The sequence below is a fragment of the Leptosomus discolor genome, chromosome 8 (genome assembly GCF_034619465.1).
Source record: "Leptosomus discolor isolate bLepDis1 chromosome 8, bLepDis1.hap2, whole genome shotgun sequence".
Lineage (NCBI taxonomy): Eukaryota > Metazoa > Chordata > Aves > Leptosomiformes > Leptosomidae > Leptosomus > Leptosomus discolor.
The window spans coordinates 58,220,382-58,246,030 of NC_141398.1; the positions used below are offsets into that span (position 1 = coordinate 58,220,382).

At 45.4% G+C, this 25,649-nt stretch overlaps 1 protein-coding gene across 1 annotated transcript; it reads left to right on the forward strand.

Annotated features, from left to right (window-relative positions):
• The first annotated feature begins 476 nt into the window (after positions 1 to 476).
• Positions 477 to 23,940, forward strand: CRISPLD2 (cysteine rich secretory protein LCCL domain containing 2). Its single transcript, XM_086469036.1, has 14 exons — positions 477 to 719; positions 6,069 to 6,187; positions 8,151 to 8,283; positions 8,401 to 8,516; positions 10,499 to 10,599; positions 12,199 to 12,357; positions 13,181 to 13,241; positions 13,886 to 13,952; positions 14,928 to 15,058; positions 15,206 to 15,249; positions 16,167 to 16,239; positions 16,915 to 16,990; positions 21,699 to 21,832; positions 23,886 to 23,940. The coding sequence occupies exons 1-14, from the start codon at positions 477 to 479 to the stop codon at positions 23,938 to 23,940; spliced, it is 1,512 nt and encodes a 503-aa protein (XP_086325162.1).
• Positions 23,941 to 25,649: the final 1,709 nt, after the last annotated feature.

Genomic DNA, 25,649 nt, shown 5'->3' on the forward strand with positions numbered 1-25,649 from the left:
CGTTCTCCACTTTAACAGCTGCTCTTTGGGCAAATAGCTTCAAGTGTCTCCCCTTCCCACCGGTGAAGGGATGGAGCTGGGATTATCCAGAGCTGCTGGGCATTGCCGGGTAACACCTGCACCCCTGGCATCTTTGGTGGAGAAGGCATCCGTCGCTGTGCCCGGGTCATGCTCACCCCCAACGCAACGTCAGTGGAATTCCCTGGTGTAATAAACTGAGTTCCCATCACTTATGGTGGTGTTCAGGTTGGAAACCTCGTTGGGGTGAACGGTGATTGCTTAGACCGTAGGCACTGCTCTTTTCCAGGCAAAAATCTGGGATGTGTGACCTCATCGTTGGGGGACACATGTGCTGAGAGTTTCTCTGACTGCCGGTTTCTCCTCAAAATGCAGACCCGTGCTGAGCCACAGGAGTCCCTGCAAGAAAACTTACTGTCGTCTTCATCTCCACTTCTGCTGGCTGTAGAGGAGGAGGCATGAATCCCGCCCTGCCTTGGATCCTTCCTCTTGGATGTGTACTGCTCCTGACAAAGGCGGCCGAATGCTTCATCTTGCCCAACTCGAGTCACCTGGAGAGCATTCTGAGTAAATATCAGGATGGGGAAACTCACTCCAGATCGAAGAGAGCCATTTTATTCTCAGACAGACAGGAGATACTGATGCTCCACAATAAACTGAGAGGTCAGGTGTACCCAGTGGCCTCTAATATGGAATACATGGTGAGTCTAGCTCCTGATACCTAACTTTATTCTTACTTGTTTTTTTTTTTTAAAAAAAACCCCTTTATTTTAATTTTCCTTATGGTGCAAGAGGTGTAGCAAATTTCCTCTACGGTAAGTTTCTCTCAAGAGGTTTCCTGGAGCAGTTTCATTCCAGAGTGAACGGTGCTTTACATCATTGGACTGTTTTGGTTGGAAAGAGCCACTAATGGGTCATCGAGTCCATCCGCTGCATAGTTTCAGGACTGGTTCCATTATTCATAAACTAGCGTCTGGCCCAGCCCTGGATGCATCTCCAGTGATGGCAATCCCACAGCCTGCCTCAGCAGGTTCTTCCATTACCTTAATGTCATAAAAGCATCAAATTTTCCCTAGTGTTTAACCCACATTCTCCCTGTGAAAGCTTTCAGGCTGTTGTGACTGGTGTTTTGGGACACCATAGCCTGCTTAGAGAAACTTTGGATGGTCTTTAGGTCGCCATCCGCTGCCACCCAACGCTGGAGGTAGCACCTGCCCTTATTGTATACACTCACCACCAGAGATTATCAATATGACCCAAGCATCTGTGATGCTGCTGGGAATCTACTCAGGGCCTTAGAGAAACGGGGCTTGAGGAATGTGGCTCCACTTGCAAAGCATTTCGGTCACTGGAAATAGCTGGAAAGACTTTGGGAGCTCATGGGTGGATGGGTCAGCGCTATTGGCTTTTCATAGTTCAAGAAAATAAAATAAAAGTTTGGTCAATGTATTCTCCCACTTCAGAGGGAGAACTTAAAAGTGTGAGTACGAAATATACCTTTACCATCAACAATTCAGATGAATAGGTTTTTTTCACCTGATGCCAGAGACCCTAATTTGAGCTATTTTTGACATGCCATCAAAATATTGTGGGGCCAGAAAACGATGTAGGCAAATAACTTTTTGTGTGTGTGCCTTTCCCCTATGTGCAAATATAGTTCTGACCGAAACTAGTCTGACTTCAACTGTGTGCTCCTGCTGACAGATTAAATGATTGATGATTTGTTAAGAAGGTGTTTAAAAGGGTAAAAGAAAAGTACACTAAATATAATATGAAATGGTTTGCCAGCTGTGCTGAAATGAGTGCTGCAAACGGAAAATCCTGCCTTTTGTGACTGTAGGGAAAAGGAAACGAGAAGGGAGGGCAGGGGACAGTAAGGAAGGACAGCTGTCCGTCAGTTGGTCCCCATGAGCATTCACACCGCTGGTCTTTCATCCCACTTTTGTCAGAAATGACCTGCCTTTCTAAGAACCGCTGCTTTGTATCCCTCTTTCTCAGCGGGCTTCCACGTTACCCTGCAGACAAGGTACTGCCAGAGAAGAGGTGACTTGATTAATTTCCAGAAAGTAAACACAAAGCATGAGAAAGCCGAATGTATTTGGGTTGGCTCTGAGGATCTGAGAGGGCTGCCGTTGCGGACTGTCCGCTGGCCGACTGCTGTTTACGCTTGCAGCGTGGTTGCACGTTTATATTTGCCTTTGCTCAGGGTGCTTTTCTAGTGGTTCTTATGGGCGATTGAGGGTAAATGAAAGGGCCTTATATGCTGTGAGGAAAGAAGCCGAGTCTAAGATGGTGCTACTTGGAAAGGCTATAATCAGGCTTTCATGTATTTGTGTTTACCCAATATTACTTGGAAACGCCGTGTGTATTCTGAACGTGGATTTCACTTTAATCCTTTGTTCTGCATAGGACATTTCTCATTTGGACTCATTTAAGAGGATGGTCTGTCTTTAGTACCAGAAACAGACTTTTCTCTTTTCCTTCGGTGCCAGTGTGGAGCGTCACAGGCGACGCGCGGTGCTGATGTGTGGATCAGTAGGTAGAACTTGTTCTTGCCCATCAACCTCCAAACAGTGCCTTCTGAAAGTCCTTTCTCCCAGCTCCGTATCTGACGTATTTAAGTGATCTGAACTGGCATGGGCAGGTACTCTATTCCAGGAAAGGGACATATTTGTCTACCACGGGATGAACTTTAGTTGGTGGAGGCTGTTTATAAGAAAGCAATAACACAGCGAATCCCACGACTGATCTGGAGATCAAAAGAATTCTATACATATGGGATAAAGGTAAAGCGGAGTGGAGAAATTAAGAAAGAAACCATTTTGCTGCTGGGTTTGTGTAATTAATTGAAAGCTAGCACAGGTATTTGGTGTTAACGGGCAGTGAGTGAGCAGTGTACATCTTCCTGACAAAGCTGGTCAAATACAGAATTACCTTAACCCCTCTAACAGCTTTATGATTGACACTTCCAATGTGTGTTTGGACTTTGTAACAGCAGTCATGGCAGTGGACGGGTGCCAAGTCCAAAGCAAACTCCTTGTTAATGAGCCCAGAGTAAAAAGGACATAAGAGTTCCTAAGACATGTTGACCTTTTAAGAAGGCTTAGTCAGATGGCTTTCAGCAGTGATGAAAGGCAGGAGCCTTTCCTCTTGCGGAGGCCTCAAAGACAGCTGGATAAAACAAAATTGTCTCAGTACAGATGGCTGGAAGGAAAATAGTTTGTTTTAACGTATAAGGTATGCATCCTTCCTCTAAACTGTAGGGTGGTGGCTTTCCTTGTCAGGATGAGATAGTATTTCTGTGTGGGTTAGCAAAGCATATCCAAGCTTCTGCCAGTACATGTCAATCCTGGACTCTCATGCCACTTTTAAAAGTAAATTGCCAGTATTGCAAAAAGTCTTAGCTCGAGAGAAAAATGAGCAAATAACTTGATTACCACAGTTTGGGTGTCTGGAGTTAGCTTTACGTATCAGTTAGGCTGAGTAAGTAGACTCCTGGTGGGATACATTCTTATTAAATCTGAACATACAAATTGTAGTACAGTGTGCATGCGATGTGTGTGTGTGTTTTACATATACAGTGTGTATCGTACTTTGAAAGGCCATTACAGATTTGCAGAAGTGAAAAAGAGAGAGAGTCCAGGCGCTAAATCACTCAGAATCACACTTGCCCAAAGGCTTCTCAATCTCTGCTTGAGAAGGGAAATGAGCATAGGCGCACACTGCCCCTCTGGCTTCAGTAGTCTCCTAGATACTGCTTTGAATATTGCCATAAAGAATTCTTGCAAGTGTGGCTGGGAAAGTCTGAAATCTCTTTTTTTTTTAAAAAATATGTTTATTGCTCTGAAATAATTCCAGCCTCCTGACCGCATTCACGTCTGAGAAGCAAGAGGCAAATAACTGCTTTAATTTAAATGGGATGGCTTTGTAAGCTGATGCCTGCAGAAATGAGCTTCTCTACTCATCAAGAGCAAAGCCATGCAAAGACGTAGCTCATTCCCAATTGCCTGTTGAGTATCTTTTGTCCGAGTTCATTTATTTTATCCCTAGGCATCAAAGGAAGATGTAACGCGTATGTTCACATCAATTTCCATTTAATGGCCTATTGCTCATAACTTCTCTGCATTAAATTAGGAGATTTGGAACATCTCCGCCTTTGAGGCTGCAGGGAATAACGCTCCGCTAGAAAATCTGAAGTACTAACAGCGCGTAACCTCTTGGGAAAGTTTCTGTGGCTGATGTGTTGGATGGGAAGGCGGATTGTGGCTGGACATTGCCTAGTGCGGAACGTGGGAGACCACAAAAAGCTGTGTGTCTAGGCACAATTGCGATAGTCTGCTTGAACAGAGGTTTGGAAGTGTGTGTGTGGCGGGTCAGATCCCATCCACCTTCAAGGAGCTGGAGGGCTGAGACGGAAAATGGTTTTATTCCCTCTGTCAGAGCTGCGTCCGCATGGGGTTTTGCAGACTGACGTGAATTTTCTTGGCCACTGGGCAGTTCAAAGCCAAGCTGATGAGCTCAGAGCAGCTCTGGGATGTTGTTGGAATTCGGGTTGCTGAGCATGCTTAATGATAAGCTGTTCTCAGAGGCCTGGGCTGTTAGCTCAGTTAGATGAGCTCATGTTTGCCTTACAAAGATACTGTAGACGCACCAGGTTCCAGGAGACGCTGCATTTTCCTGTCGTCTTAGCCAGGGACAGGCGGTCCCTCCCTTTCCCAGTTATAACTGCCCGAGACCGTGTTCGGATACTCACTCGGAATGAGCACTTGATGTTTTTTAAATGTGTTTGAGGGCCTGAACACCCTCCAGTGCTCCAAACGGGCTCTGACAGGCCCTTTGATATGTTTGGGATCAGAAGTTGCTTTTCTTCTGGAGAAGGCGGGACTTGGAAAGACCAGCTGCTTGTGATGGTAGATCTCCAAAGAGGACACAATCTCATGCTGGCACGTGAATGGGCTGGACACGTACTGCAAGACCTCTCTTCCCTTTGGTTTTATTTGTAGGAATGTGCGGTAATATTTTAATCCCAACGAATTATCCCCTAAGGACTGTTCTGAATAGACCAGCTGTCAGTAATTACACAATGAATTCAGGGCACTGTCTACTGGGTCCAGCAAGTCTGGCCTTTACAACAAATACACTCCTGGGCAGCGGAGCCGATGAAGCCTGCTTTCCTATTTGCCTTTGTGTCATGTTTGAGCTCTCTTTTTGCTTACAGATGGGTGATATTCAGTGAGGACTGACCTCACACAAATGTCCTTCCCTCAGTGGGAATATAAACAGGATTTGTCACTTCTAACCCTGTTGCCTGTTTCAGTGAGAGTGATGTTAGCTCAACAGCTCGGGGACTTTGCCAGCTTTGTTAAATTTGACTGCATCCCTTGGTGGTCTCAGCAGTTATTCTGGAAGAAGCGGAGATGGGACCGGGAGAATCAGTCCCACACCCCTCGATTGAGAGATTGAGCCAAAAATCTCCAGCTGTGTCAGTAGTGGAGGGCAGGAGCACATCCACTGTTGGAGTTCCCCTTGATGGGAAATGTCCTGATAGGACAATGGATGGAAAATCATGCTGAACTACATCAGAGCACTGACTGCATGTCAGACTTCTTGCAGATCTCAGAAATAGGTGTTATGAGGAAGTGCTGGGATCTCCATCCTTGATTCATTTTTTTTTTTTTTTTTTTTTAACAAATCAGAAAAACGCCTGTCCAGAATATCTTCTGGTTTAGAGCAGATAGTCTAGGTGGGTTCTTGAGGTTTTCCCAGGTGTGTTTTCTGCTGACCTGTGCAAAGCATGCCTTAAGAAGCATGGCATCAAGCAAGAAAAATAATAGGCCCTTTAGTGCCCTGCATGTCCGTGGCAGGGGGACATCTTGAGAAACTTACTTTTAGGTTAGGGCACATCACTAATATATTCTTTACAGGGACAGGCCAGACACCAGGGCTGAGCTCTAGTTTGGTCTTTCTCCACTGTTGTTGGTTGAGTCTCTTGATCTAATAAGCTTGAGATGACGAATTGACCTGCTCTTCTTTCTCCCCACGCCCTGAAGACCTGGGATGATGAGCTGGAAAGGTCAGCCCATGCTTGGGCTCAGCAGTGCATCTGGGACCATGGGCCTAGTGCCCTCATCAGGTCAATTGGACAGAACTTGGCGGTTCACTGGGGCAGGTAAGAGTTGGGGTGCTACAAGTTCATTGCAAAGAGCAATTTATGGATCCTTCTTTAGAGCCAGTGGGAAAGGTTTGCCGTGTTGATGCTTAGTAGAACATCATTAATTGCTGTCGCTTTAGTGAAATATTTATAGCAGTAATATCTGCAGCCACCTTCACCTGACTGTTCCCAGCAAGCCAACATGATGTGGGTTACTCCATTTATCTGTCTCTCTGGGTAATGCAGCTGTAACGTGCTTAAGATCACTCTCACTCCTTAAGGAGGACAGCTACAGGAGTCATAACCCTTGTTGCTTAATCTTCTATTTCGGGGGGACATTTCTGGCACCATGCTGAGAACTGGCTGGAAGCCAAAGTTTCCCAGGAACAATGTCTGGACTCAGGTGCTAGTTCAGAACTTGCCGCATTTCCCATAAATGTTCATCCAGATCCTCACTTCTCTTTACTGAAAACACTTTGCAGATTTTTTTTCAGCTTCCTGGGGGAGGTTTTTAACCTAGAGTTGTTAACCCTAAGCTGATGCTAAGGCTTCTGAATGGATTTTCCTCTCCATATCATGGCCCCTATCATTAAGCCTTTTATGGGTTAAGCCTGCTTTGTACAGCAAACATCTTGTGTGTACTCAGGAGCCCTAATGGGTGGAAATGCAGTTGTGTTTGTTGTCAATCAGGTGGAACTTGGTTGAAAGCAATGGAAATTTGCTGGTGTGAAATAACCTGATATAAAAATCGGGCCTGTTTTTGTTGGCAGAATTAAATAATGATTGGAAAGTAGAGTGGTTAATCCATTGGAAACAAAGTCAAAAGATCGTGCTGTTCTTGGCTCTCCTACAAGCGCTCAAGACGGCCATGGGTTACTGATGGAGGCAGATCAAATCTTGCTCCCTTTTGCAGCCACTGAGAGGAAAAAGAAATCAGATTTATCTCAATTTTTCAGGAACGGGCCATAACTTGATTGCCTCAATTTCCTCTCCTGTAAAATAGGATTCGGAAAGTATTCACTTCATGACATCATGAGTTTAATGTTTTTAAAGCACTTCTAATGAATGATTTTTAATGAAGAGTTGGCTGAAAGAACAAACTCCAGTTGGTAATGATATCATTTGTATTTCTGGCCGCTTGCTTCGTGCGAGCTATTGAAAGCAATAAAAAGTAGCGGGCTGGAAGGGCTGCTCTGCTTTGATACAGAGTTTGCAGATCTCTCTCTTTGCTCGCTGTGCACGTACGCAAAATGCACAGGAGTTTCTGTAGGCGGTTTTAGCACCGTTTGTGTTCCCCCAAACAGCACAAGGAGCATCAGCGCTGCCACAGGCTGCAATATCGGGTTTGCACAAATTACACGCAGCGCGTGCGGGGGCTCAGTGCAGAGGGAAATGGCAGCAATAAGAGGTGGGGTATGTACGGAGTGCACCAACTTCTGGTGTGATTTGAGCGTGAAAAAGCTCACTCACTTTCAAAGGTCTTACAGTATTGACTGCTAGCGTACTTCCAGATTTAGCACATTGCCTGGTGGTAAAATAGGTACACGATGGCTTTCGGTTTAAGGTGTTTGGCAAATCTTAACTTCTGTTTGCTTTCAAAATACAACTTTCCGCCAAACTAGAAGTTTTTTGTAGTTGTGTGGAAAAGTCAGGAGGACATTTCAGGTCAGCGGCACTTGAAGGGCATGTCAAACCTATAAATAATACAGAAAGTCAGAGCGGGCTGTGAATCTTAGGGAAAAAAATCATCCTTAACATTCTGAATGAGATTTTTTTTATTTTCCTGTTCATTTGACTGTGTCGCTGGGTTCTTTAAGCAGCACCTTCTCAATGAATGGAACTTGTCTTAAGAAACACTTATATAAAAATTAGCAAAACTTGTTTTAAAAAAATCTGAGCTTACAATACGGCAGGAGGCTGCAGGTATTGTTTGAAAGCTTCTACCAGAAATTCACGCTTTAAACTGTCTTTGCTCCTTCAGGTATCGGTCTCCAGCTTTCCATGTCCAGTCTTGGTATGATGAAGTTAAGGATTACACATACCCGTATCCCCATGAGTGCAACCCGTGGTGCCCAGACAAATGCACTGGCTCTATGTGCACACATTACACCCAGGTAAAGATGTTGAAGGGCTTTTGCACCTATACCCTCTGCACCCCACCGTGTCCCAGTTGTCACTGTGCCCATGTTGGGGTGGTTTGCTCGTTTTCAATACCTGCGTTGCACTTGCAGATCGTTTGGGCCACGACAAACAAGATCGGCTGTGCCGTGAACGTCTGCAAGCAGATGAACGTCTGGGGAGAAATCTGGGAGAATGCCGTCTACCTGGTCTGCAACTACTCGCCGAAGTAAGGCAGATGAGCTGGGCTCTCTCCAGCTTCCCTAAAACTGGCAGGTTGTTTAACTAGCCCGGGATCTGGGGAAGAGATTTCAGGCAGTCTAGACTGGTGGTTGTGGCTTTAAATTTTCTCTTTAGACGGCAGCACAGAGCTGGTTCAAGACTTCTGAGCATTGCCTGGAAAACTGAATGAGGGGCCAGGGCCAGGCTGGAGCTTTGATGTTCCTGCCATGGGAAGGAGGAGCAGGAGATGGCCAGGATGGAGCTGGCGTGCGAGGCTTGCTCTCTCTCTGCTCTGAGGGTGGGAGGGGATGGGGTGGTGATTAACGCCGCTCAGGGCTGCTCCAGCAGCAGCCTCTGTACCCAGCCAGGTAGGCTGTGGGATCACGACACGTTTTCGCTCTCCCCCTGCAAAATCTGCTGGTTTAAACGCACCGCTGCTTCGTGCAACGCCAGCCCCGCAGCGGTCGCTGGTGGAAGAAAAGCGAGCTGGGCCCCGCTGCTAGAAGCTGTGAAGAGATAAATCCCAGACCCAAGGAGCTCCCTGTGGCTTAAAAAAAAATAAAAGTGAAATAGTTAAATCTTGACTGACGCAGTTAACGCCTTGTTTTGATTAGATTTCAAAATGAAAATGATACTCCTTGACTTCTACATCCAGGAGAAGTTTCTTCTTTGGCAATGGCAATTAATATTTTCTTCTTTAATGGCTAATAGGAGGAACATTCCCACTCTAAGCCCTTGACGATTTAAAACTGAGCAACCAAATGGAATAGGGAAATCACTATATACAAATGGAGTGGCTTGCAGGGCATCTGACTTCTGGAGATCATAGGGAAGAATAATGCAGAGAAGTAAGATGTGTGGGTATAGAGCTGGCAGCTCGTAGCACGATCCAGGAAGAGCCCTATGGGTGGGTTGTCTAAGCCCCTCTCCCCCTGTTAGATACCGAGCATGTTATGCTTGTGGTTTGGTGGGATTTAATCACCTGCTCTTCATAAAGGCTTCTACCCTCTCCCATGGAGCTCCCGCAGTAGGCTGGGCTATTTGCACGTCATCCATTCAGGGCTGCTGGATGGAAAAACACTCTATTTCTGCAGTTTCTGCTTAAATCTTTTCTCTCTGGCATCAGTGCGCGTTGTCCTCATCTAGCCTTACAGGTGGAGACAGCTGAAAGAGCAATAACCCCAGGGTTCGTAGCCACGGGCTGAACTCCGGTTGGTTCAACCTTCTCAGCCCCTAAAGTCTGCAGTACAGAGTGCCAAGAAGGGCTTTTGTTTCTGGGTAGTTCCTTGAGGAAGATGCAGTAATCCATTGATTTACTCCTGTATACATAAGATTGCAGTATTTATATTGGAGTTGAATGTAAAAGCGATATTGCACGCAATTTATTTAAGTAAAACCCTAAAAATGTCATCTTGGAGGTGAAATGAGGAGGCACGTTTTTCTCAGAAGGCTTTCCTGGGCCGGTTGTTTAGTCTTTGATTAGTTGCCCTGGGCCAGGACGATGTTGCTGCAAAACTGGGGACTTGATGATGGCCAGGTTGGGTGAAGAAAGAGTGCAAAGTGCTGCACTGGTTCCCAGATGATCTGGCGTAGATGGACCATGTATTTCTGGTGTTTTTCTCCTTGGAAATGGCTTCAGGTGGAAAATGGAGCAGCTTTTAAATGGCTCCAGCCTGTCCCATGTATCTCCCTGGGGGTATGGCAGGCAACGATGCGAGACTTGTGGCTCTGACGAATGAGAGAGGTGAAGGCAAGCGTCAGGCCAACGGAGGCAGCAGGAAGGCAGCTGCTGGGCTATCGCTGGAGAACGATGGGCAGAACAGGGATGGAAAGACTGGGGACAGGCCCCTTCCCCATTTGCAGCCCCCTAACCAAGGATGAGCACAGCAGAAACACCCATTTTCCCCACTCCCTTAGTGCCAGGTGGTCTCGGGGGCTTGGATGGGTATTCGGGCGTCTGACGGGTGCGCATTGCTCCTGTGCTTGCAGGGGCAACTGGATCGGAGAAGCCCCATACAAGACCGGCCGCCCCTGCTCCGAGTGCCCGCCGAGCTATGGAGGAGGCTGCCAGAACAACCTCTGCTACAAAGGTACGTGTTGGAGGGGCTTGGGGCACCCCCCTGGGAAAAGGCTGGAGCAAACTTACGCCTGGAAACTTTTAATTAGAAGCAACTGCAGCTTTATGCACCTTTTAATTAACCATCCTTAGTATTTCGACATCATGACACGTGGTAAATCCGTGGCCACTGCTGAAATCGAAAAGCCCTGAAGCTGCTTAAAATCCGGAGCTCGGATCCAATGTGTTTTCTCTGGTGAAAATGAGAGTGAGCGCTCGGATGGGGGGAAGCTGCTCTGAGCTTACATGGGTTTGGCTTGGGAGCTCCGGCAGGATTTTGAGCGCAAGCTGCGGGCAGGAGCAATCCCGTCCTCGTGGGGTTTGTTTGGGAAGGGAATGTTCTCCGGCGCTTACCAGAGGCAATGTGGGTGGGCAGAGCTTGGCCGCCTGCCCCGCTCCTTCGGGGGCCGGGGATGGAGCGCTTCCCTCTCCCCCCACCTTGGTTTTCACGGCTGCAAAATGAATACAGCGATTCGTGTCTCTTGGAGGGAGAGGAGGGGATTGTGGACGGTTTTTCCTGACCTGTGGATTTTTCTCGGAATAGAGGTCAATGGAGTGAAAAATACTATTAACGCTGAAACCTCCGGTGAAGCAGTGCTATCCCCCCAGCACGCAGGATTTTCTGGAGTCGCGCGTTGAGAGCATTTCTCCTCTCCCATGTGTTTTGCTTCACAGAGAATTGGGCTCTTAGAAGCAGGCGGATTCCCTGGAGATTTGCCTGAAGCAGCAGCTTCTGCTGCTGCAACTTTGCATTTATCGTTTTCAGCCTGCGGGGTTTGCGGGGAGGACCCCAGGGTGCGGGTGGGCTGCAGCGGGGAGAGGGGAGGGGATGCCCTGGTGGTAGAGCAAGAGAGAGAAAGCCCTCCCGGAGCCACCACCCATCATCCCTTCGTTTGCATCGCTCCTCTCCTCATTGCTGAGGATGAGAGAGGTGCAGGGTTTCGGGTAGGGCTGGCCAAGCGGAATGGATTTTGCTGGCACCATTGCCCACATCCCTTTGCCCGGCTGCAACAACAGGCGGCTTGTTCTCCGGCGGGAGGTAAAGCGAGGGATAAAGCTGCCACAGGCGCTAAAGCCGGGATCACGCTGTAGCGGGACCTGTGCCTTACCGGAGGGCGGGCTGGAGCCGTGCTAGTGAGGTGGTCTGGAGAAATAAAACCCCCGTGGGAAGAGAAAAGGTTTCAGCCACCTTCCCAAATACTTGGGCCCTCTTTTTGCACGCTCCTTTCAACAAATTTGTGTTTTCCTCCAGAGAAAAAGAGCTGTATGCGAAACAGAAGAAGAAATATCAGCACTTGTTTTCCGCTCATTAGTGGGGAAGGTGTCAAACCTTTATTGTAAGATGCTATAAATGCCAGTTTGTGGGCAGGGAAGCGGGAAAGGAGCAATCTCCCAGTGCTGCACCTTCCCTGGCAGCAGCCCTGCTCTGCCTTTAACTGGCATTTTTGAGTTTCCAGCTATTTAAAAGCTGATCCCTGTCAAACAGAATCACCTCTCTCAGAACATGAACCTGTCTGACTTTCCCATCAATGTAAGCACATTGTAATGATTTTTAATCCCCTTTTCTAACAAGATTACCGCTATGAAGATCCTGTCATCACTGAGACGGATGAGACTAATGAAGTGGAGATTTCACAGGCTGTGGAGCAAAATCCAGTGCGGTTCTACCCTCCAGAGAGCAAACCCAGCAAACCCATCAAGCCCAAGAAGATCATCCCAGAATCCTACATGAGTAAGACAGCCACTTTCTTTTTCAGCTCCTATGAGATTTAAAGTATCTTCACGGGAAAAGGTGGGAAAGCGATGAGGAGGCTCAGGGGAAAAAACAACTGGGAGGATGTTCGAGTGGAAGGGGAGGTAATTTTGCAAAAATTCGCTGTTAATTATAGCAGAAGCCTGCCAGAAGCGGGGAGCAAAGCTTTCCAAAGCCACTCATGCCTTCTGCACATCAGTCTGCAATAGTTATTTGTTCTTTTAAGCCATGTCAAGGAAGTATTGGTGAACTGAAGGTCTCCTGATTAGTTATCGATTTAGGAAATACTGGTTTTATTTCTGGTTTCTTTGCAGCTTTTCTGGGTTTTTTAGTTTGTTCCCTTTTTATTTCTTGCTTGGGAAGATTCCTGAAGTTATTTGTGGAGCTGATAATACTTCCTCGGTTGTTTTCCAATCGCTGTTAATTAAAATAGACTTACTGTGAAAACAAGGTGAGGCAAGCCAACGCATCCTTTTCAAGTTTATCTACCAGCATCTCGAGAGTCTGTAATTAAATGAAGAATGAGGGCTCTGGCTGCAGACCTCGGGCTGTAAATCAAAGCCTTCAGCTGTCAGGTGTTTCTTCCTTGCTAATATTTCCAAAGACACCTGTCTCAGGTGAAGGGCTAAAGAGCCACGAACTGCTCCAGGCTGGGTTGGTCTGCGATAAGATTTTTATCTTGCCGCACCAAAGGCCTCCAGGAAAGATGCACAGTGGTTGCTCATCTCTGTAGCTCGAGAGCAGGCTGTGGCAGTCTTTTTCCTTTTCAAAATATATATTTATTTTATTTTTTTCTCCCCAGCACAAGTCATTACCTGTGAAACCAAGATGAGAGACAAATGCAGAGGCTCAACATGCAACAGGTAGTGTTTTATTGATGCCTCTGGGAGTACCGTGGGAAAAAGTGGCCTAAAAATTGTCTAGTTCTTGCAAACATAGGATAGGCTATACTGTGTATTTTTTGTGACTGTCTAGATAGATCTCTTAAAAAAAAAAAACCAACAAAAATACCCAAACAAAAAAAACCACCACAAAACCCCAACCTTAATTTCTCTTAATACAAAGCCTTCAGCCAAGCCGAGCAATAAGGTGACTCAGTTTATTTTATTCAGCCATGATGACCCACAGTTTCAGGTGTCCAAAATCGTTTAATAAACTTTGGCAGAGTCATTTTTGAGCCTTTTTCATGCATTCCACCGCTGTCCAAGCCAGACCAATAATTCATGACTCGTCCCCTCCCAGCCAGTCAAGAACTTCTGGTTAAGGTTTCTGCAAAGAACGGGACAGTTTATCACTTGGAGAAAACCCAAATCCACAGAATCTAAATATTGGTTGGGCTTTTAAGGAGGGTGGAGAAACTGTTTTAAAAAGTAGCTATGTTGCAATCTTGTTTTTAAATGGAAGAGTTACGTGAGATGAATGGAATGACTATTAAATGAAATAAAGTCAAAGTCTGTTTTTCTTGAATTGTTTTTTTGCCACCCTCAAAGATACGTATCTTTACTAGGTATTTGTGCCCAGCTGGCTGCTTGTACAGTAAGGGAAAGATCTTTGGAACATTTTATTATGAGAGTGTAAGTACCTTTTAATAGCTCATAGATGTAATTTGCGGGGAGTTAGGGGTAATAACAGAAATGGGAAATGCCAACCATTCTAGTGTAATTCAGCTCTTCGTATACTCCGGTTGTGGTGCTGTAAAATGTTACTAATCAAGATTATCTGTATTTTCCTCATCTTAGTGATGAAAAGATGAAGCAGTCTGGAAAGGCAAAGTGATTCCAGACATGATTTTATCATGAATGCCCTTAATGTGCAATGAAACCCATGGAAAGTGAGGGATGGGGCTCAATGGACAGCTCTTACAAAGATCTCTTCTTTAGTGTGGGCAGCTGTCATGCCAAACCGAAACATTAGATGAAAAACACTGTTAAATGTTGTAACTAAATAATGGTTTGGGCTGATTTCCTGGATATTGAATTAGCAAGATAATTTATAAATAAAGCATGGCACTGTTTTTCCATCAAAACTACTTTTGGGGTGAAGAAATGTTGAAGATAAAAGAGGTTTTGTGTAAAAGCAAGTTTGCTTTCCTCACCCTCGCTGTTGGGGCGTGACTGCATTGCCCATGATACATCTTTGCCCTGAAACTTCTGTGACTGCAGACAGCCGCCTCCTCCAAGTGGTTTCAGCAGAAATATTTTGGGTTTGAATATTTTGTTGAGAACTGGAAATATTTCATGCTGGTCATTAATTTCCAATGCTGCATTTCTGCTAAATTGTATCTAAATGTATGGTTTCGTTATTTTAAAAACGCTTGCCATTCAACCAGGCAGTGCTTAAAATAATAATAATGATAATAAAAGAATAAGGCTGTGTTGGGAGAGTAAAGTTTAACAACCAGATTCCAAAGGAGTGTACTCAGCTTGTTTTCCATTTGGTGCTTTGGTGGTGGTTTAATTTCTTCTTCATTTTTTTGCACAGCGGTTGGTCAGCGTTGCTCTGTGAACGAGATTTATTTCACATACTATTTGTGTTTGTACTCCTGTCAGTCATCAAGCATATGTCGAGCTGCAATTCATTACGGCATCCTGGACAACAAAGGAGGACTGGTTGATATCACGAGGAAGGGGAGGACACCAGCTTTTGTGAAGTCTACCAGGAACGGTGTGGAGTCTTTCAGGTACAACCTTCATCAAAAAGCTTTTGTGTTTGCTTTAACTGTAAGCAGATGTTCAGTTGTCTTTGTCACTCATATGTAGACACAGTGATTCAAGGAATTCTGGTATGATTTTTTTTAAATAAATGCTTTTGTTTGCTTGTTTTGCAGGAAAAGTAAGCCTTCAAATGCATTCATGGTTTCCAAAGTCACAAGTAAGTTTTAAAAGTTGAGAAGAAACTATTGTTGCTAGAGTTTAATGGGAACCTTGAAAACATCACTCCTTACAGTGCTCTTTTTCACTTGGAGTGGTCATGTCAAATGGCTCAGTACCACAACTAAACCCTAGAGTGGTGATCCATCACTCGCTATGGGCAACTCCCCCATCAACCACCTCATTTTTCTGTGGGGCTCTAAGAGGAAGGTACAGAAAAAAGGTGATAACTGGCCATTTCCAGCAGCATCTCCTGGTGATGGATCACGGTTGGGTCCAAACATCAGCTGCAGTGTCTGATAATAAAGTGATGGAAGATGAGCCATGCTTGTAGGAAAGCCTCAGTCTAACGGGAACACTGATTTAAATAAATATAGTACCTAACAGTGCAATAGTGTAATGAAACACATGATACATACGAAATCGGTTTATAACAGTGAGTCCTAGTTATGATAAGCACATAAATCAGTACTGTGGAGTTCTACTTTTAAAACAACTCTCACTTTCTGAATATCTTTGAATAATTCCTCCTTCTCCTACATATAATCATAATTTTGATTAGATCTACTTGAGCCCCTTTCAGGGGAAACTATAGCTGTCAGGTTCTTTGGACTCCATGTCTGGAGCTGTAGCAAAACCACACCATCCTGTAGATCAGCTGCTTTTCTTTTTTTTTTTGAAAGCTCTGACCTTTTGAAGGCCACACCGTAGTATGGTAGCAGGGTTTCTGCTGGAGAGACGGTCAGCTCTCTCCTGGGTGCGTGTGGCCGGTAAAGCAGCGAGCCGCTCTCCTCCTCCTGGTGCCCTCAGCTGGATGTGGGTCTCACCAGATGCACTGTGTAGCTGTGACTGTGTGTTTTCTGCCGCTGCCCGAGCTATTAGATGTAGTAACTTGCCTTTCCGTATGTACCTCTGCAGCACAGACCCTGGATTGCTACACTACAGTAGCTGAGCTGTGCCAGTTCAAAAAGCCGGCGACCCATTGTCCGAGGTAACACAAGCCCACTTACCTTCAGCTTAAACCTGCTCTGCTCCGAGGAGGGACAGCTTAACGGAGGGTGCTGAGGTCCCAAAATCTGAGGGCTAGCGGGAACGGAGCTGATTTTACCAGATGAACTGGAGGAGGGGGTTGGGAATGGCGTGTTTCCTCCTGCCTTCGTGCTTTTCTTGGCATTGCGATAGAGAATTCGTTCAGCGACCTGTAAGTCAGGCTGCACGATCCCGTTTCGGCACACGCCGATGCGTGAGCGAGCAGCCTCGCACTCTGTCTTTATTCTCCTGCACTTGCTGTTTTTTGGACGTGGTTTTCCTTTCCACCTTAAAACATGGAAGAGTTTGTTCTAGACAGCTGCTTTGTGTAGGTGTACGTCGTGGCAGGGCAAGGGGGGCACAGACAGTGCCAATGACCCCGTGCGCAGCCTTGTGCAAAAGTACAGGTACTCCCCTTTGACAACGTCATGAAAGACCAATCCCTCTTTCACTGGTCTAAACCCCCTCTATTTGCATTCTGCAGTAACTACCAAATGTCATCTGAGGGGAACAAATAATTAAATTCACTGTTGCCACCTGCAGACCAGATGCAGGCACTTGAAATCTCCCAAGAATGCAGCTTGCTTTCCTGTTGAGCCTTGATATAGAGAATAAATATGAATAAATTGTTTTCTAGGATTTATTGTCCAGCCCACTGTAAAGATGAGCCATCGTACTGGGCACCGGTGTTTGGCACAAACGTTTATGCAGATGTGAGTATGCGCCTTTCCCCAGTGACCCCCAGTATCACAGTGCTGTGTCGCAGAGCCGGGGTCATACTCTGCGATTTAGGGAAGGCAGTCCAGCTCTCCATGACCGTTGCAAATGGGGGGATGGGGTAAACGCGGGTGGAGGAAGAAGTAGCACCAACAGCTGCGACACCAGGTTGGGGTCAATGGGCTTGAGGGGGGTGCCTTGCCACTCTCCGGCACTGGCTTATTCTCGTGGACTTGGGCAGGTCACTTAATTGCCCTGTGTCTTAGGGGCTGTGGCTGTGAAATGATGGTAGAGCTTATCTGCCTTTGCAAAGTGTTTTGGGATCTACAGATGAGCACCAAAAGGCTTTTATTATATTCCATCACACTATCTAGTTGGGAAAAAAAGGCCTTCTTCCCTCCTCCCCTGTCCTCCTCTTTCTGGGAGCTGAGCAGCATTTTTGAGCAGCCAGGACACAGCACAGAGCAGTGGAACGAAAGCATGTGAGTTGTTTTTTATGGGTTTGTTTTTCTAAACTCTGCTCATGAGGATGAGCAGAGGCTTGATGCTAAAACTAGGCGGAGTGTCATTTTTTTTGTAATCTCAACATTAGGCCTCTCAAAACTGGATTTCAGCGTTTTTCCGTTTGTGGATGCTTTTTTTTTTTCCCCTTTTCTTTTTTTTTTTTTTTTCCCATCAGGGATTGTGTTTAGAAATACCAGCTCCCTGGCTGGTGTGTAGCCTGTAGGAACGTGATTCTTGGAGGCCTGGGGGAAGCAGTCAGCAGGTTGTGGACCCCCAGCTTGGGCTCACCGTGGAGCTTTGTAGACTCCTGAGAAAAACCACCCTGCAGAAATCATACAATAATTCGGGGCAAGAAATTTTTAAAGCAATTAAAAAAAAAAAAAAACCCACCCTATTTTTTATTTTACTTGAAACCGATTTTTTCAAAGGTAGAGCTGCACAAACAGGTTAGCCTGGACTAGCTCACATGCAAATTCACCGAGCAGCTGCCACCCTGCGGTACCTGCCTCTGTGCGTGCTCTGACCTGCAGGAAATGGGAAATAGTTTTCTCTCTTTTACTGAGGACAAAACTACCTCAGATTACCCCCGAACGGGGCCTGTGATTTCAAGGGTATTAGGCGAGGACCAGCATCCCAAGCTGGCATTGCTTCCTGATTTGTACTGACGCAAAAGGATTAGTGTCCTTTAATGAATCGCAAGCTCCATTTCCTACCGTACCCCCTGGGTATTGTTTCATAAACGGGGGCATGGACTGTGATTTGGGAGAAAAATAAAATAGGAAAAAAAAACCCAACAGTATTTGGCCACTTTCTAGAGGGTTTGGTTAACCTTGTTCTGGACTGCTGTACTAATAGGGTGTGGTAAGGAAAGCTTTTAGGTTTTTATAAGAGTGCAAGGCCGATAGCAAAGCAGGTGAAACCTTGCTGGGAAAAAAGTTTGAGGCTGCTGTGAAACATGCTGCAAAGGGAGAGGTATTGGTGCTGAGAAATGCTCAGGCAGGAAAGCTGACGAGAGAAACACGCGTGCCGTGCAGGGAGAATATGGGCAAAGGCTTTTCCCAGGGAGCACAGGCCGGGCAGGATGCTCTCCAAGGGGGGATGCTGTGAATTAACCCAAGCCTGCAGCTAAGGAGTAATTAAAGCAGGCAATAAGCTGCATGAGACAAGTGCTAGTCTTCTGGGAGGGCTCTTTGGCTTCATGTCTAGAGCAGCTCTCCATGTCTAGAGTGGCCCTGGGGAGACTTGTGCTCCAACTGTGTCTTATTAAATAAGTTATCTAAAAGAAAATGAAGCATTTTGCCCCATTTCCAGTCTGCACTCCCTGCAAGGTGCCCTCTGGCCCTTTAGCACTTTCTCCAAAACATGGATTTGCTAAATGCTCTGGTGGGTAAGGAGTTGATGGTCCAAGCTGTGATGACTAAAACGCTTGGCTAGTCTGTGTAACGACCTGATTCACTGGGCTTTTGGCCTGAGAGAGCATTCACACTTCCCTGATCCCAGGAAGGCATGTGAAAGTTCATTTTGCCATGAAAAACAAAGCTGTGACATGAAGAATTGGCAGTTTTTGTGGGATAATTCTGATTTTTATTCAGGAAGCATAGAAGCCACTCTCTTGGTTTGTGTTAAGGGATTTTTACCCACTTTAAATGTATCCTGATTGTGGGTTGTTTGATTTTTTCACTCATAAATATAAAATTATCTTGGATTATGTGTTTATAAGATTATCTCCTGGGTACTCCTGGAGGCTTAAGGTGCAAAGAGATATTGGCAGCCTTTTCTTTCAAAAGAAGCATGTGAAATCGTTCATGGTGAAATTAGTAAGGCTGTGGAACAGGGACATAAAGGAGCCTTAAATTTGGGGGTAAATGAACAAAATGGAAGAAAATATGCCATGAGAAAAGTTGATGCCCAAATTCCAGGCCATTCCACTGAATGGCATTACTTTGTGGTGAGAACAGGCTTGCTGCCTTCATGCAGGGTTTGCAGATTGAAGCAGCACGTGGGGGCATGGGGGGAACATATCCAGCATCCTCCCAGTGCTGAAATTAGCAGCAAGAATCAGCTGGCTGGGGAACAGAAAATTTGTTGCCTTTTTTTTCTCTGGTAGCACATTTACTCTGGTAGCAAAGTTCTTTATGCTCCTGTGTAAATAGGGGAAAAATAAAAAAAAAATAAAATTGTTGAACACATGATTGTGCCTAGGAAAGAAACCTCAGCTCTTGCTAATGTGGACAGGATCAGCTCTGGGGTGATGCTGAAGCTGTGTGAACAGCCGGGGTCTTTATCAAGGCTGTGAAAAAGCTTTTTGGTTTCATGAGACACTGTCGTTTGTCACTCTGCCTGGCTCCCAGTGTGACATAAGACTGCAAGGGAAACCTGTCCCTGCTCAGGAGCCCCATCGAGCTAGGAGAAAAAATGGCTCTCTGCTCTTGAGATAAGGTCTTTTATCCACAGCTGTGCTGCAGCTAGGAGGAGGAAGAGGAGGATAGATCACCTACAGAACGAGGCAGGCCTTTATCACCAGAGCAAACCAAGCTGGGTGGCTCCGCTCTCCGGAGATACAAACTTAATGATTAAACCAGTCGCACTAATGAGGAAATCATGGGTGATTAAACTCATAGTCACAGACTATTGCTAATGGCCCACTATAAAAAGTTTTGTCATTTTACGGTGTGTGCCTCAGCATCCACTTCGTCAGGAAGCGCTCTCAGAGCATCCCAAGGGGCTGCACCATGGAAAGCCATTGCCTCGTCCATACAGCTGTCGTGCCTCTGAATTTGAGGGGGAGGCCTTATTCTTGCAATCTCTCAGCTTCCAAAAGCTCAAAGCGAAGCCCAGCCTCGGATAGAAGAGGGCTGTAACCCAACAGAGTGATAAGAGGAAGTTTGGAGTAAGGCAATAAAAAGGCTGTTGGTCAAAGCTTTGGGTAAGCGGCAGAATAGCAAGTCCTGGAAAAAAAAAAACCAACCAGGAATGCCTCGAAAAGAACATTGTTTAGGATGTCTCCCAGTGGAGAGGGTTACAAATTGATTCAGGACAGTTAAATTTTATGAGCCAATTTTAGATTTACAGATTTCCCACCGCATACTAGGGAGAATTCACAGAATATCTTCCAAACACAGCGCTCCCTTGCTCCCTTGACCATATATAGAAGCGAAATACCAAATTGGCACTCAAAACTCAGAGAGCTGCCAAGAGATAGGCCATCCAAAGCGATAAATATATAGGGGACAAGGCAAACTTGCCATATATGGCTGCAAGAATGAAACAGCACGATCCGTATTGTACGTACATGAGAGGAACCTTTGCCCTTGGCACTGATTTTGTGGCACTTTGATTTTTAGCGATCAGGGAGTTCATGGGGTTCGGATTTTCACCTGCTCCAGTTCCCCGTGCAAAGCTAGTTTTTGCTTTTTGCTGTCCCAGCTTGCTGAATGTAAATCCCCTAGAGAGCTGATGGCCAAGTTTATAATATGCCTAAGCCTCCTCTGCTTTCGCTCTCTTTTCTGGATGCTTTGGGAGCTCAGTCATCACTTGTCAGTGTTTTGTGTTCCTCCAGCTCTTCTGACGCTGCACATCTTGGAGAGCAGGGTAACGGCACGATGTGCAACGGAGAAGCTTTAATCTTTTCAGAATCCTCCTCTGCACTTGGTGTTGTCTTATGGGGTAATGCCTGTCCAAAACCTACATGACTCAATGGGTGCAGTCCTTCTGTTTTTCCTAGAAAGAAGGCTATGGACTGTCCTGGGCAACAGGTGCTCATTTGCCTTAATTCTGGAAAAGCGTCTGCTTTTCAAGCAACTGGGTGAATGAACTTTGCTGAGGTGGCTGGTCACTAGCAAAAAATTTCCCCGCAGCACTTTCTCTGGTGCAGACCCAAGAGGAACCGCCTGGAAAGTTGTCCTTGATTCCGTTTTGGCCCTGGATAATCTCCCAGGCGCAGCTCCACCACGGATGGGAAAGGTTGCGGTGGTGGTGGATCTTCTTACAGCCGGGGCTGACGGCATACCTGCAAGATCTGGTCCATGATATCCCTTGTCTGTCCATAAGAGGGACAGAATTGTTTCATAGCTTTTAAATTTTTTTTAAAATTTTATTTTATTTTTTATTCCCTGGTTGTCTTGATGCTTATGGAGATGGTAAATCTCTGGATATAAAATACAGACAGCATGTAAGTCAAAATAATTAAATATTTTTCAGAGCTCCAGTATCTGCAAAGCTGCAGTGCATGCAGGAGTCATTCCAGACGAAAGAGGTGGTTTTGTGGACGTGATGCCTGTAGAAAAGAAGAAAAGTTATGTCGGCTCCTTAAAGAACGGAGTCCAGTCTGAGAGGTGGGTTTTTTTTTTTTTTCCTTGTACTTTCCTCTTATTCTCGACTGTGTGTTCGGTTGTGTGTCAAAGTCAGCAGATATCAGCTAGAAAGGCTGGTGGATTGGAAATATGTGACTTAACAGTGTCACTGTGAATTTTAAGACCCAAACAAATAGAGCGTGTTGTCCTGCTCTTACCTCCCACAAGTGAGGAGCTGCTTTCAGATTGGTGTGAAAGGTATGAAATATTGTTAAGCCTTGTTTTATCTTGTTACAGGACAAGTCCGTATTAACACGTTTTGTTGTGTGTGTTTTACACACTGAAAGATAAGCACGGGTATTTCTGCAGCTTTCAGCCTGGGCCGCGCTTTGAGGCTTGTAACTGGGATTTCCATTCAGTTCTGGGGTGTGGGAGGCATTTGTATTTGTTAACAAATTTCCTCTGTTCTCTTTGAAAGATGCATGAGTAAATTAACCTCTTGAGAGGTGACCAAAGAGCTTTTTGAAGATGGATTTGCCACCCTTGTGATTTTTGGGGGCCAATCTTGCTGGTTTCAGTGAACAGTTGCAAATCAATGCTTCCAAAACCCTTCATCTTCAGATGGTGCCAATGATCAAGTCGCAGCTCATTCAGCCCGTTCTAATTTAAAACTTCTGTTTCAGTCTGTGATGTATTTTTTCAGATATTGGTGTGGTGGTGCTGAGTTCTCAGAGCTATCTTTGCAAACATAGAATCTCCCACTATTATGGGGGTTTTCGGTCACTACTAATGTGGCTCTGTCCGCTCTATGTAGCTCCTCTTTTATAATTACCATAAGAAATCCAAACAAGTTTGCTGTTTTTATTCCAATAATGGATATCCCAGAATGCTGTAGAGCATCTCAGAGAATAAAAATAGACTAAGACAGGAAAGCTATAGGCATTAAATATAGGCTTCTCTAGCACAGATCTATCAGGGTCAGCATTTTGCAGTTCTGTGATTTGCAGTTTGGTAGATTGGATTTAGGTGACAAGCCTCCTGTTCGTATGAGTTTTCTCCTGTCTCTGTCTTGCTTTCACTTATCTTTTATACTAACAACTTTGTACTTGGATGGCAAACTCTGCCCTGGCTAAGAATAAACTGTACCGCTAGCAGCAACACGCAATATGAGCAGCCGGTGCTGACCTAGGAGGTGAGGGAAACCAAAGACTTTCTCGAAGCAGGGATGAGCATGAAGATTTAGGAAGTGTTATTTACACTCAGCAATAAGGAGCACCTTCGTGCTGCGAGATCCACCAGACAGTGAAACAGCTTTTCAAAGATCAAGGTGAAAATTTTACTCTTTAGGACACTGGAAATAGCCTTTGGTAAAGATAAATACCCAAAGAGGTATGGGGAAAGGTTGCTTTTCAGATTTACTGAGACTTTACCCTTGTTGGAATGTTTATTTTGTGGGAATATGAAATTTTGCCTTTTTCCTGGGGTTTTGCAGTCCAGCAGTGCTGAAGAAATAAGGGTTGGGCACAGAAACAACCCCTTGCCCCCATGCACACAGCCACCCCAGCACCTCAGAGCTGGAGCTGTTGGGGACACCTCCGCAGATGGAAAATGAATATCTGTATTTATTGTGAATCTGTATTTATTGTGATTTAACGTGAGCTGGTCTGGCTGCTCCTATTGCCAGCACCAGGAGACGGGCCAGGCAGGCCCTGGGAACCTGCCAGCCTATTTGACAACTGGTTTTTAGGAAAACATGTTCTTCTTTATGCCTGAATCTCTGCATAAGGGAGCACAGTGTTCCTTGGATAAGAGCTAGCACTGTAAGAAAGGCTGTTGTTTCCCAGCTCCTTTGTTGGCATTAAATTCGGATTGAAAACATAAAACAAAGGTGAACTCAGGGATTTGTGCCTCTTCTTTTTCATCCTTTATCATTCTCCTTCTCCTGATGTGGCCATATCAGCACAGAGCCGGTGTGCTGAAGCAGTGCACCCCAAAAAAATTCAGAGTTGCCTGTAGGCCTATGGGACTTTGGGTCCTGCAGTGCTGCATTTGGTTCATTACGTGTTGTTTGGTTTTGTTTTTGTTTTCTCTCCAGCTTGAAGAATCCTTCAGATGGAAACGCTTTCCGAATTTTTGCTGTGAAGCAGTAAATTCCCAGGGAAGGTGCAGGTTTCTTTGGGAGAGCGCTCTGTTGATCTCCAGAGACAGGAAGGCTCCTCTGATGGCATCAGCTCTGACCGTACCCTCCTTGCCGATCTCTTTCAGGGAATTAAAAAAGAAAAGGAAAAAAAAAAAAAAAAAAAAAAAAAAAGACACCGGGTTCTGACTCAGCTGTTCGCATCTCATCGCACCCGTTCAGCGTCGTATCTTTTCGTTTCGTGTTTTTTTGTTTCTCTAGGGGCATTCAGCAATGATAAACTGTTCTAACTTTCAATTTACGAGAGGTGTGCTACACAGAACGGCGGTGGCTCAACGTACAGCAGAAGTAGGGATCTCCACCTGGCCCTGGGTGGCATTTTTAGGGTGTGAAGCATCTACCGTGATGGGCTTGAGGACCTGCACTGCCGAGCAGACTCAGAAGCGAGTGACTGTCCAGGTGCTGGACCCTTTGAAATGAGAAACTGTTCGAAAAAGTTGAAACTTTTGGGGAGAGGCTGGGCTTTGATAGAGTGGTTTTGTGTATGTTTGATGCGTTCTGTGCAAAAGAAGAGAAAATTTGGTCTTTTTCCCAATGAGGTGGCGTGCAGCAGCCCTGCTGTGTAAGGCTGCTGGTTCATCACGCTAGGCTACGTTGTACGATGGTGTCCTGTTTGGGGAGAGGACGCTCTGGTTGGACGGATATCAAAGTTTTTTGGGGACTGGAGTAGGGCATGAAACAGTGGCAGAGATCCTTGCTGCAGAAAATGAGGCCACCAGACAATCAAAACAGCAGGTTTAGTGTTTGCTGGTCAAACATTCACAGGGATTTTGCAAGTCTGGCAACCTATGAGAAGTCAGTGAATCGGGGCTCCTGTGCTGGCACATTTCATCCTATACTACACGCCATTTCAAATAAAATTTCAGTTAAATGCAGTGTATTGTTTTATACAGCAGTGCTGGTTGTTTTATCTGTAGTAGTTAAGTAGTGATAAAGTTAATCTTATTTCTGCTAGGAATGGTTGCATCCGTAGGAAGCATGTTCACCTTCGTGAAGCTCTTTGTGTTGTGTGCAGTTCTGAGACTTTAAAGATACGGCATAAATCGGGGTAGATGAATTTTTCCTCTTCAATTTGTGAAACCAACAGATCCCCACTTGCAGTGTAAATGCTGTACTCACGAGCTTGTGATATCCAGGACGGTATATTCTGCAAAACCCATAGGTGTTGTAATGATGTTATTTTGTGTTTTGTTATTTATGTCTCAAGGCGCACCCAAATGCATTTCAAAGCCAAGAGAAAAGCCTGGCGTGACCTGCTCTTTTAAGGCAGGAGAGTATTCTCTGCTTTATATTGGAAATGAATTTTTAGAATTGGTCTAAACACAAATAGGGTTGTCTTTTGATGCACACACATCCAGTAACGCCATTAGTCATAAGATGGCAACGTAAACTTTAGTCCTTCAGTCCTTGTAAATGCATAGTCCTTCTGCTCAGTAACTTGGTTGTCGTATTGTATAACAAATGGGAAAGTATTTCCCTCTACTTGGCAGATGTCTCATAGCTGCTCTTACGCTCAGGCTGTGTTTGGGTTAATCTAGGCAGGTATAAAAGCCATCTCTTCGAGCTGTTTCAAAACACAGGTCAAAAATATTTCTATGATTAAGCACTTCTTTAATTCTGTAAACACCATGAAATCAACAAGGAAATTACCTTTATCTCTCG